This window comes from Acinonyx jubatus, chromosome C1 (genome assembly GCF_027475565.1).
Source record: "Acinonyx jubatus isolate Ajub_Pintada_27869175 chromosome C1, VMU_Ajub_asm_v1.0, whole genome shotgun sequence".
Lineage (NCBI taxonomy): Eukaryota > Metazoa > Chordata > Mammalia > Carnivora > Felidae > Acinonyx > Acinonyx jubatus.
Window position 1 is genome coordinate 98147873 of NC_069381.1, and position 13423 is coordinate 98161295.

At 45.6% G+C, this 13423-nt stretch overlaps 1 protein-coding gene across 5 annotated transcripts in view; it reads right to left on the reverse strand.

The window, feature by feature from the left end:
- IGSF3 (immunoglobulin superfamily member 3) overlaps positions 1-13423 on the reverse strand; it is a 93157-nt gene that overhangs the window by 34736 nt on the left and 44998 nt on the right. For all 5 annotated transcript variants that reach the window (XM_027060805.2, XM_027060801.2, XM_027060802.2 and 2 more), the window contains 2 exons: positions 4091-4468; positions 1601-2011 (listed from right to left, as the gene is read on the reverse strand). In XM_027060805.2, coding sequence (XP_026916606.1) covers positions 1601-2011; positions 4091-4468 — 789 coding nt within the window. The remainder of the gene's footprint in view (positions 1-1600; positions 2012-4090; positions 4469-13423) is intronic.

Sequence of the window (13423 nt, forward strand, 5' to 3'; positions counted from 1 at the left end):
TTTTTTTTTTTCCCAATCTGGTTTTCCCTTTGCTGGCTTCATCTGAATACATTTGCTGGGCAAATGCAAAAAGTCCTAATCCCAAATTGGTAAGATTAAAATAAAGATTAACTGATGCAACCTAATTTAAAAGCATTAAGATTCAAAATTTGGTCCAGACTTTTGAAGCCGATCTTAAAACCATCCAGGAAGGGAAAGGATAAATATGAAATCAAGTGGCTTCCACAGATGTCTTAGTACTGGAAGATCCAGAAGCTGCTAAACGCTCTGGGTCCTGCAGAGCAGATAAAACACTCCCTTTCCGGGAGCCAATGCTTCTCATCAAAGCCCATCAGATGTCCAGAGAATCACTCCTGCCCTATCACCCGTGGAGCTGTGCTTGACGACACGAGTGGTGGTGGAATCGCCTGGACAGTGTACTGGAAATCCAGCTTCCCAGATCCCAGCCCAGGAGCCTGGTTCAGGAAGGCAGACTGTTGGGCAAGTCGGAAGCACTGCTCTACAGGGACCTATGAATGAGTGGCAGAAGACCAAGGCCACTGACTATATGTAGCAAATGGGAGTGTGACGTTAAGGACAGGTCCCGAAGAGGAGACCCCACTGGCACCACAGCTCACCTGCCACAGCTACACATCTCCAACGCCAGCCCCTCGCCAGAGGTGAGCGGCAACACAAGGAAGGTCCGCGGGCCACTTGCTGTGCCTGATGATGGCACAATCACCACCCTGCAACCAAAGCCGGGGGACTGAAGGCTCATGGAGAGCCCTCCCCCAGCCCCGCAGAGGCAGCCAGTGACAGTGGTCAGCTCTGATCTGGAGCACGGCTAGACTCGGGGGCATGGGGAGCACAGTGTGAGACTGCGGGAGAATAATACGAGCAGGCAGGAAAGGAATCGGCTCATGGTGCTGCCATCTTCTTGCCCCAGCCATAAACATGTCACTTGACCTCCTCTTTCACCAGATTTATGGAAGAATCTGGCACTTGCCAAGCTGGCCTTGCCAACCCCTCCCATGACCTCTCTAGGGAACCCCCACAAAGCAATCTGCCCCTGGCATCTGTCCCACCACTGCCTGACCTCGCAGAACTTCTGAGGGACTCTTAAGGAATAGGCGATTAAGCATTTCGGAAATGGTAAAACACCACCAAAGACATATCATTAATATAAAGAAATAATAACTTAAGCCAAAATTTCTCTAGATCATAATTTCATATCTCTGGTGGAAGGCTCACAATCTCAAATGTCTTTCACAAACGAAACAGGACTGGTCCCCAAAACAGGCAACATCATCAAAGGGGGCAGACCAGTGTGGCTAATGGGGGAACCCAGTCATCAGACACAGTTTATGTGACGTCTCCCAGTTTTTAAAATGAATTTGTAATTCAAGGAAATATAAAATTCCAGGTAGGTCCAAGAAACCAGGTCTGTAAGCCGGACTCGGTCCGGGCTGCCCTCTCCAAGACTCACTAGTCGGTCAGATGGTACGTAGGTATCTATACATTCCTAGGACTTTCAGAGGTCACCAGAGAAGGAGTTGGCACACCCTCCCAGCATCTGACAACCCGCACCGTCAGGCAGAGAATGGGCATGAGAGAGACTGACCAGTGGGCTGGACGTTGACCACGGTTCCCTCGGAACGCTTTCGGGTCATGGCATACCACGAGCCATCCGGATCCTGGATCCACTCGGCAGCCTCACAGTAGAACTCGCCCTGGTCGGAGGGCCGCAAGTGGAAGACGGTGAGGCGGAAGGTGGTGCTCCCCAGCTTGTCCAGCCGTACCTCCCCCAGACTCTGCCTCTGTGCATATTCGCTGCTGGAGTGAAGCACAAAATCTCGGCTCAGGGAAATCACCTCCACGGGCTTCTCGCCCCCTCTCTGCCGGAGCCAGGCCACAGACAGGTGGCTGTGCTGGAACGTCTCCGTGGCCACCTCACAGGTCAGCTCCAGAGGGTCCTGCTCCACTTTGTGCAGAGTCTGCGGTATGGCCGTGGTCTGCAGAGTGTCAGGGATCACTGCAACACAAAAGCATCCCGAGCACACGGTCACAAAGCCGCAGAATCAGTCTCACACTCACGGGGGCCAGCCGCCCACCCCGCCCAGCCTTCGGCAATCACCGTGAGGCCGCAGGTGACCCCAGGTGGCACAGAAACAGAAGAGATTTTCTCTTTGGGTTTGGACTGCAATTTTTCGACACTTACCTGTTCGGTATTTTAATAACTTTTAGATAACAGGCGGGATGTATTTCGTTTCACGTACTAAACGAAGTCCCTGAAAATACCACGTGAAACGAATTCTCTTTTTAAGCTCAGATGGTTTGCTTTGGTACCGCTTCAAGATACTTCACTTGGCTTCTGACCGATCTTCCAAAGGAAACAGTTCCTAGAAGTTTACGTCTCTGTGTGCCCGGCTCACCTCCTCCCTGCTCGTCATCCCACCCCCACCTCCCCCCGGCTCACGTCAGCAATGCATTGCTCTAGGAAGGCTAGGTTTCAGAAAATCTTTTTGGTAGAGGAAAGCAAGAGCATCCTTGGTTGTATGATAGGCTGGATTTTCATATAATTCATGTGTCAAAGTGGTCTGGGCTGGAAGAAGCCATAGTTTGGGCAAGCGAGGACGCTGCCTCGTGGCCACTTGGTCAGAACCGTACTCTGGAGACTAAACACGGCCCCTCTCAGCCTGATGGGGACACCCCAATGACAACCAGTGTGTGTTTCCTCAGCACACCCACTTCGGGCCTGCCTCTCACAGGCCTCCTGATAGGACATGGCAGGAACGGCGAGCTTGGCGTGGAGGGCGGAGGGATTTCTGGGTGGACAGTGTAGGGCTGCAATGTTCACCCATGAGGATGGTCAACAATACCAAGGCTGTTCTGTCCTTCTGCCCCAAGTCTTAACTTTCCAGTTTTTATTATCACAACTATGCCTGGAGATCATGACTTGGGCAGAAAAAGAAGACCAGCCTCGATACTGGTGACCCTTCATGTCAGCAAGCATAGGGGCCCAGTGCCGTCCGCACCTAAATGTGTCCCCTCCCCTACCGCCAGCTCCCGTCTGAGCAAGGACCTACAGCCGTATCCACTTCCTGACTGAGCAGTGCCCCCGATGTCGCTGAGCCCGTCCAAGGGCCTGCCATCTGTAAGCCCTTTCACTTCTCTTCCAGCTGATGTCCTATGCTCGGTCTTTCTCGTCATTTCTTCGGGCAACCACAGATGTCCTTGCCTTGTATCCCCTATCCCCTTTCACCAGCTACAGGGTCCGTCAGCATTCTCTGAATTCTTTTTTTTTTTTTTTTAATGTTTATTTTTGAGAGAGAGACAGAGAGAGAGCGGGAGAGGGGCAGAGAGAGAGGGACAGAAGATCCCAAGCAGGCTCTGCACTGACAGCAGAGAGCCTGATGCGGGGCTCAAACTCACAAACTGTGAGACCGTGACCTGAGCTGAAGTCGGGACACTTAACCGACTGAGCCACTTAGGCGCCCCTTCCTTCTCTGAATTCTTAACACCTGCACTACAGTTTTCATAAGTTTTAGCCTCAACCTGCTATGTATTCACAAGCGAACCCACAACCTTTGTTCACTCATGCTAGGTGTTAACCACTCAAATGTGTGGGGAACTTTGGTCTTTTGGGTTTTTTTTCAAGTGAAATATAGTTGCACTATTAAAGAAGCGACTCGGTGTTATGGACTCCACGTTTATTTCCTCCCCTCCCCCCCCAAATCCACATGGTAAATCCCAGTGGGTCCCACACACAGTGGTGTCTGGAGGTGAGGCCTCTGTGGGGGGTGATTAAGTCAGGAAGGTGGAACCCTCATGAATGGGATTAGTGCCCTTGGAAAGGGACCTCAATGAGCTCTCTCATTCCCTTTCCGCCACGGGAGCAGACAATGAGAAGTCAGAAGTCGGCAACCCAGAAGAGGGCCTCCCCCGCCCAGAACTGACTGTGCCGGCACTTGGATCTTGGACTCGCAGCCTCCAGAACCGTGAGAAGTAAATGCCTGTTGCTGAAGCCACCCAGTCTGCGGTATTTTGTTACAGCAGCCCGAGTGGATCTGCTCGGGTGGGACACCGGCCACGGGAAACATCACCTCCTTACCTACTAGGTTCATCTTGGCACTGTAACTCCCAAAGTACCGCTCATCCGTGTTGGGCGTGTGGCACTCGTACTCCCCGGCATCCCGGGCCTGGAGATCGGTGATGTGCAACAAGGCCGAGTTCCCCTGGACCCTCTCCACGTAGATCTTCCCCCCACGGACGCGCTGGGTATAGATGGCATAAGGGAAGGAAGAGTCCACGGTGCTGACGATCTGGACCTCGCGCTCCGGGGCGGACGGCAGGTAAATGGACCACTGGAAATTCTGCTCCGAAGGCCCCTGGTAGCCACTCACGTTGCACCAGATGGTGATGTGGGAGCCCTCCGTGCGGTACAGGGGTCCTTCCTGGACAGCAACATGCCGCTGTGCCAGCACTATACCTGTGGGGGACACACACACAGGCTCACTTACTCCTCAGACCAAGATGCAGCACAGGCAGCAATCTCCAAAGGCTTTGTTGTTTGTATGACATGATAATATAAATAGCTTACTGGCCCTTTCGGAGGCGCTCTGTGATTTATAAATATTAATTAAAACACTCGGTGGTAAAGCTCTGTCCCTAATTTGCATATATGGAAATCGGATCGCGCAAAGTCGTGGTTCTGTTACTTATTCAACGGCTGACCCCTGGGAGTTTCATTTAGTCCCTCTGTTTGTCATCTGTGTGGCGGTTTTATATCTATTTATTAACGCTGTTTATAAAGTTTTTAATAAAACGAGCAGGAAAAGTTGAATCCCTGGCACACAGTCAGATGAAAACAAATACAAGCAACCGTCTTGCAATCTAGGCCTGCAGGCAGGGAGGAGTCCTGGTGCCCTTTCTTTGGAGCTGCAGCCTATGTTTTCAAATGTGGCTACTCCCGGGACACCACGTGGAGGAGTGTGACTTACCTCCTCTACCCTCCTTGAATGGGGGCAGAGCTGAGCTCCTGCAGGCTGCAGCAGCTTTAAGTCGAGTGAGTGCCCCTGAGTGTGAATGTGCAGGGCTGAAGCGGATCCCTGCTGCCCAGATGCCCACACGTTGCCAATGGCAGGTGATGGGGGGCTGACAGTGCAGACCCGTAACAAGGAAGCAAGCCTGCCCTTAGTATGGTGGCTCCGATTCCCCACCAGTCCCCCTGCCTTCCACCTGGGATATGCTTCTCTGGGGTCCCTTCTGCCTCCTCCATGTTTTTCTTAACACGGTCTCCCCTTTAGACTCAGGGGTGAGGAAATATGGTGAGTTTCACTTCTCATTCCATGCCAGCCTAACGCTGATCCTGCCTGAGCCACTGAGCTGGTGGGAGGGGGCACATGCCTTTGGGCTTCCTTCCCTGAAGCAGCAGCAGCCGGGCACAGCAGCGAGGCAGGTGAGTTCTAGCCACAGCTCTGCCAGGAATTGGAGCGGGATGTGTCATCTTGGACAAGTTGCTTTTCCTTTCTAGACCTGAATCTCTTCAACCACAATATTATTTTTTTAATGTTTATTTACTTTTGAGAGAGATGGACAGACAGACAGAGTGTGAATGAGGGAGGGGCAGAGAGAGAGAGAGAGACACAGAATCCACGAAGTAGGCTCCAGGCTCTGAGCTGTCAGCACAGAGCCCGATGTGAGCCACTTAGGCACCCCAGACCGTGAGATCATGACCTGAGCTGATGTCGGACGCTTAACCGACTGAGCCACCCAGGTGCCCCTAAAATGATTTCTAAGAAGGCTTGGGAGTAGACTAGCACATGTGCCAATGCTGACTTTGTCACTTCCTAGCTGTGACTCTGGATAAGTAACTTAACCTCCCCAAGCTTCAGTTTCCTCATCTGGAAGAAGGGAATAATAATGTGTGCCTCCCAGAGCTATCAAAAAGACTGAGTAAGAGAACATGTGCAAAGTCCCTGATACACAGTCCAGCCCACAAATACTCCTCAGTAAAGAGCCGCTAGCTAACCCTTTCTGGCTGGAACATTCTGTAGCTCTGGATCCGCAGGGTTTGGCCAGGGATCACCCAAGGACATTCCAATGGCCCCTTGACAATGACAGCATCTCTGGGCCACCCACAGCTGCAGCGCACTTCCACGCTGTGAAACCTTCCCTCTCCCCCTCTAGAAAGGAATCGCAGCTGCCCCCAGCGTAAACCTATCTGATGGGGGTCCAGCTGGTGAACAGCCGGTACAGCTCAAGTACTAGCAGGACGCAGCTCTAAGCCCAGTCCGGGGGCGCAGCTTGCAGGGGGAGGGGGGGCAGGGCTTGTGCCTCAAAGCAAGCTGATCTAATCGACAAGACGACAGACTTTAAAACAGACCCTGCAAGGCAAGACCCGTGGCTTATGAACCGTAATTCACAGAGAACCTTTTCCCCCAAACGAAATCTTGCCCAGAACCTCATCTTGGCTTCAGCATCAGAAAGTGGGAACTGAAAAAATGAAGGGTGGGAACCAAATCAACAGATCATGGTGGTGTGTGAATTTACCCGATCCATTCTGTTTGACAGCACTGATTACGATATCGAAAGTCATTGAGAAGACAGCTCATTAGTTATTTTCAGTCTGTTAAAATGTGGTGTATAACATTTTGACTATGTGTACTCTTTTTATGACAACTTAAAATATCTATATGGTGACATTTAAATCAAATGTTTGCAGTTCTCTAGAAACGCAGAACTCTGAAAACAATGTAACTATAGTCATAACATTTAGGTCTCTTTGCACTTCAGCGTTCTGTTAACCAACAGCCACCGCCACTCGTCGCCGCCCGCTGCAAAGAAGGCTGGAGGCAGGTCGGGAGCCAGCTTCTTCCTTGAAGACGCTACTTCTCAACCTTGCTCTACGGTACTGTCACCAGGGAGCTTTACAAAATAGCAGGGCCTGGACCCCACCTGAGGGAACTGGGCATTCGCATTTCTAAAATGCCCAGTGCATGGCAGGGTCAGGAACTGCTCCTCCCGGGTGTCTCCACATAGTGGCAACCAGGTGTCCAAATGCGAAAACATGTCCTAACGTTCAAGCTCTCAGTGGCTTTCAGCTCCTTCCTTCTGCAAACACTCCACATCGATTTGGGTCAAGAAAGTTTCACTCTTCCCCAGTGATTGGGTGGACGGGAGGCCCGTCAGATACTGGCTATTGTGAGGCAGTGCTGAGCTTACTCAGCCCCCAGCCCGCACCCAACCTACAGACCTTCCCAAAGTGCTTGGTCCTTGGATAGTACACACCACCCCCTGAAAAGCAAACAGTGTTAAGTGGCATTAAGGAGCCAGGGCAGCGGGGTCAGAACAACTTGTCCAAGCCAGAAGCAGGTTATAAGCAGCACTGCCAAACAAACAAATAAGTAAACGCTGGGTTGTACTTGAGTCACACACATTCAGCTGCACCCATGTTTTCGTTATCTCCTTAATTTCCTTCCTGCCCCCAAAGGGCTTTTGACTCCTGAAAATAATGTCGTTCTTAGGGAATGGACCCTAACATAGAAGTAAAAATTACCTTATTTTCCTCAGTCTTATTCCCTTTGTGCACCCCCCCCCCCATAGTTCCTTCTCTAGCACTGCCCCTCAATTTCTGAGACCTCAAAGAGAACCAGGTCCCCTACCTGGGGCTCAGGCATCCCCTAACCTCATGGCCCCTCCCATCTTCCCTCTAAGCCTACAACAGAAGACTCCTCCTGGGCAGGGATCACCTTTTTTTTTTTAATTAATCTTTTTTTCCTTTAGACATTCCTATACTTTTTGAATTCCTCTGCAACAAGCAAATATCACTTATGTAATTTAAAACAAAAGAACAAGTATTCACAGTATTATATAGAACTGAACAGTATTATATAGAACTGCACCAAAAGCAGAAAAAGCGTAGAAGCCAAAAACAAAAACAAAGAGCAAGGACAACAAATGCAAAACAGTGACGCATGTGGTATATACTAACCCAACCATATCAGTAATCACTTCGAATGTCGATCGCTGGTCTAAATGTGCCAACCAAAAGACAGGGATTGTTAGGGTGGGTCTAAAAACAACCCAACTACATCTTATCTACAAGAAATCCACTCTAGATACACAGATGCGTGTAGATTAAAAGTAAACGGATGGAGGAAAACACACCATGTGAACACTAACCAAAGGAAAGCGGGAGTCGCGACATTAATTTCAGACAGAGCAGATTTCAAAGTACAGAAAGTTATCGCTGCTGATGAAGGACATTACATAGTTCTCCACGAAGACATACCAGTTCTTCACATGGATGCACATAACAACGACATACTAGATGAGGCAAAAACTGAACAGAACTGTAAGGAGAAACAGATGAATTTGCTATCATAGCTGGTGACTTCAGTACACCTCCGTCAGAAATAGACAGACCTAACAAGCCGAGAATCAGTAAAGACATAGCTGAACTCAACACCATCAATCAACTGAATATAATGGACGACTATTGACCGCTTCATCCAACAACAGCAGAATACACATTCTTCTCAAGCTCACATGGAACATTCACCAAAACAGACCACATTCTGGGCCATAAAACACACCTTAACAAATTGAAAAGATGAGAAATCATACACTGTCTGCTAGCAGACCACAATGGTATTAAGCTAGAAATCAATAACAGAAAAATAATTGGAAAATCCTGAACTGTGGATATCAAACAACACACTTCTAGAGAATACCTGGGTCACAGGAGAAATCTCAAGAGATATTTAAAAGTACAGTATTTTGAATCAAATGAAGATGAAAGCACAGCTTATCAAAATGTGTGATATTCAGGGAAAACAGTGCTTGAAGGGAAATTTTATAGTATTGAATGCATGTATTAGAAAAGAAGAAAGATCTTAGTTTAATTTTTTTTTTACACATTTATTTATTTTTGAGAGACAGAGTGAGACAGAGTGGGAGCAGGGGAGGGGCAGAGAGAGGAGACACAGAATTCAAAGCTCCAGGCTCCAGGCTCCGAGCAAGCGGTCAGCACAGAGCCCGACGTGGGGTTCAAACCCACGAACCATGAGATCATGACCTGAACCGAAGTCGGATGCTCAACCAACTGAGCCACCCAGGTGCCCCAAAAAGAAGAGAGATCTCAAATCAGTAATGTAAATTTCCTCCTTAGGAAAATAGAAAATGAAAAGCAAATGAAGTCCAAAGTAAGCAGAAGAAATCACAAGAATCAGAGGAGAAATCAATGATATTGAAAACAGGAAATCAATAGAGAAAAATCGACAAAATCAAAAGCTGGTTCTTTGAATAGATCAATAAAATCAATAAGCCCCTAGCCAGACTAAGAAAAAAGAGAAAGGACACCAATTACTAATATCAAAAGTGAAAGAAAAGACATCACTACAGAGTCTGTGAAAATTAAAAGGATAATAAAGGAATCCTATGAACTATTCTGTGCCTACAAATTTGATAACCTAGATGAAATGGATCAATTCCTTGAAAGACACCATCTGTGAAAATTCAAACAAGGAATAGATGATTTCAATACACCTATACTTAAAGAAATTGAATCAATAATTAATAACCTTCCAAAGCAGAAAGCACCAGGCCTAGGTAAATAAAAATAAATGGTAAATTTATTCACTGGTAAATTCTATTGAACATTTAAGGGAAAAAGTGTAACAACTCTCTATAATCTCTTTCAGAAAATAGACCGATGGAATACTTCCTAACTCATTCTATGAGGCCAGCACTACCCTAATACTCACTAGACACAGGCATTGTAAGAAAACTACAGGTCAATACCTCTTATGAACACAGATGCAAAAATCCTCCAAAATCCTAGCAAATCAAACTCAATGATTTACAGAAAGAATTATACACCAAGACAATGTGGGACTTATCCCAGATATGCAAGGCTGATTCAATATTTGAAAACCAATTAATGTAATCTAGCACATCAATGGGCTAAAAAGAAAAATCACATGATCGTATCAATAGAAGGAGGAAAAGCATTTGACAAAATCCAAACACCATTCATTATAAAAACTCAGTAAACTAGGAATACGGGGGAGTTTTTCCAACTTGATAAAGAATATCTACAAAAATCCTATAGCTAACATCAGACCTAATGGTGAGAGACTCAAAGCTTCCCCACTGAGATCAAGTACAATGTAAGGATCTTCCTTCTTACAACTTCTTTTCAATATCATACTTCTCTTCAATATTATCAAGTCCTTGCTAATGCAATAAGGCAAGTAAAGGAAATACAAGATATACAAATTAGGAAGGAAGAGAAAAAAACTGTCTTTGTTTGCAGATGACACGACTGTCTACATAAAAAAAATCTAAGGGAATTAACAAAAAAACAAACAAAACAAAACCCTAGAACAAATAAATGATGACAACAATACTGCAGGATATAAGGTTAATATACAAAGGTCAATTGCCTTCCATATACCAACAATGAACAGAGGAATTTGAAATTAAAAATAATGATCATATACATTAGTACTGCCCAAAAATGAAATAGGTAGAAATCTAACAAAATGGTAAAGAACTAAATAAAATCAAAGAACTAAATCAAAGAACTAAATAAATGGAAAAAAACTCAATGTTCTTGGATAAAAAGACTTAATATTGTCAAGGTATCAGTTCTTCCCAACTTTTATCTATAGGTCCAATGCAATCCCAATCAAAATCGCAGCAAGTTATTTTGTATATACCAACAACCTGATGCTAAATTTTTTTTTTAATTTTTTTTTTCAACGTTTATTTATTTTTGGGACAGAGAGAGACAGAGCATGAACGGGGGAGGGGCAGAGAGAGAGGGAGACACAGAATCAGAAACAGGCTCCAGGCTCTGAGCCATCAGCCCAGAGCCTGACGCGGGGCTCGAACTCACGGACCGCGAGATCGTGACCTGGCTGAAGTCGGAGGCTTAACCGACTGCGCCACCCAGGCGCCCCCTAAATTTTATACAGAGAAGCAAGAGATCCAGAACAGCCAACACTGTATTGAAAGAGAAGAACAGAGTTGAAGGACTGAAACTACCCAACCTTAAGACTTACTATAGGGGCGCCTGGGTGGCTCAGTCAGTTGAGCGTCCGGCTTCGGCTCATGATCTCAGGGTTTCTGAGTCATGATCTCACGGTTTGATCTCACGGTTTGTGAGTTCGAGCCCCGCGTTGGGCTCTGTGCTGACAGCTCAGAGCCTGGAGCCTGCTTCAGATTCTGTGTCTCCCTCTCTCTCTGCTCCTCCCCCACTCATGCTCTGTCTCTCTCTCTCTCTCTCTCTCAAAAATAAGTAAACATTAAAAAAATTTAAAAAAAATGACTTATGTAAAGCCACAGTAATGAAACAGCACGGTGATGGAGAAAGAATGGACAAATAGATCAATGGATCAAAACAGAGACCACAGAAAGAGACTCCCATAAATACAGTGAAGTGATCTTACAAAGGGGCAAAGGCAATCCAATAGAGCAAAGGCAGTGTCTTGAGCAAATGGGGCTCACACAACCGTAACATCACATGCAAAAAAATAATAATAATCTTGACACAGGCCTTATACCCTTCACAGAAACTAACTAAAAACAAATCACAGATCAAAATGTAAACTGCAAAACTATAAAACTCCTAGAATATAACAGAGGAGGAAGCCTAGATTAACTTGGGTACAGTGACGCCTTTTTAGATACAATACCAAGGGTATGATCCATGAAAGAAATAATTGATAAGCTAAGCTTCATCAAAATTAATCTTCTGTTCTGTGAAAGACAAAATCAAGAGAATTAGAAGACAAGTTGCTGGCTGGGAAAAAATATTTGCAAAAGACACATCTGATAAAAGACTGTTACCCAAAATATACAATGAACTCTTAAAACTCAAAAAGAAAAAAAAAAAACAACGGATTAAAAAAAGGGGCTAGAGACCTTAACAGACACCTCACCAAAGAAGATATCAGATGGCAAGTAAGCATATAAAAAGATGCTCCACATCTCATATCTGCAGGGAAATATAAATGAAAACAACAAAAGATACCATCACACACCTGTAAGAGTGGCCAAAATCTGGAACAATGACAACACCAAATGCTGGCAAGGATGTAGGGCTGGAGGAACTCTCATAGCTAGTAGGAATGCAAAATAATATAGCCATACTGGAAGAGAGTGGGGGTTTCTAACAAAACTAAGCATACCCTTACCCTATGATCCAGCACTTGTGCTCCATGGCATTACCCAAAGGTGCTGAAAATGTTCGTTTATACAAACACTGGCTCATGAATGTTTATATCGGCTTTATTCCTAATTGTCAAAAGTTGGAAGCAGTCAAGATGTCCTTCAGTAGGCAAACAGATAAACTGTGGTACACCCAGACAACAGAATACTATTCAGCATTAAAAAGAAATGAGCTTTCAAACCATGAAAAGACATGAAGGAACTTTAAATACATAGTATTAAATGACAGAAACCAATTTAAAAAAGGCTTTATAAGAATCCAACTATATGGCATTCTAGAAAAGGCAAAACCATGGAGGTGATAGACCAGTGGTTGCAGAGGGTGGGGAGATGAACAGGCAGAGCACAGAGAATTTTAGGGCAGTGAAAATACTTTGTATGATATTGTAATGATGGGCACATTTTATTATACATTTATCCAAACCCACAGAATGTACTACAAGAAGAATGAACCACAGGGTAAACTATGGGCTTCAGGTGATGATGATGTGTCAGTACAGGTACATCCCTGGTAACAAATGTACCACTCTGACGAGTGATGTTGATAATGCATGATGCCATTGTGTGCAGAGGCAGGGGCATATGGGAAACTTCTGCATCTTCCTTTCAATTTTGTTGTAAACCTAAAAAAGTTTAAGAAAAAATACTGGGTAATAGGATGGCAAGTGATTTTTATTTTCTTCTTTACATTTTACTCCCTCCCAACCTCCATCCTCTGCAAAGAGTATGTTCTAGTTATAGACGTAGGAAAAAAAATTTTAACCAAAAATAAAAATAAGGTATGATTGCTGTATAACATTTCTTCTTTATTGACTAACATGGTATAATACAAAATATGTATTTGGTCTTTGTCCCTGGTATGTGGCTCAGAGCTTTGAAAACCCTTGGAATTTCTTGAGTGATAGAAACGTGTTTTGTCATTCATAAAGAGCCCCTTTTTCCCCTAAGGGGTTATGCTAATGTTTCAAGGTGGGCCTGTAGACACTTTCAAGAGTGGAGCTGGCCTTCCTTAAAGGGTTGAAAATTTCAACCCCACCCCCCAAACTCCAGGAAGAGATAGGTACTAGAGTGAGCTCAAACACCAACGACCAATGATTTAATCAACCATGCCCATGCAATGAAACCCCCATATAGAAACCCTAAATGACAGGGTTAGGAAAACCTCCAGGTCAATGTGCAGGGACGGTGACGCACATGGAGAGGACCA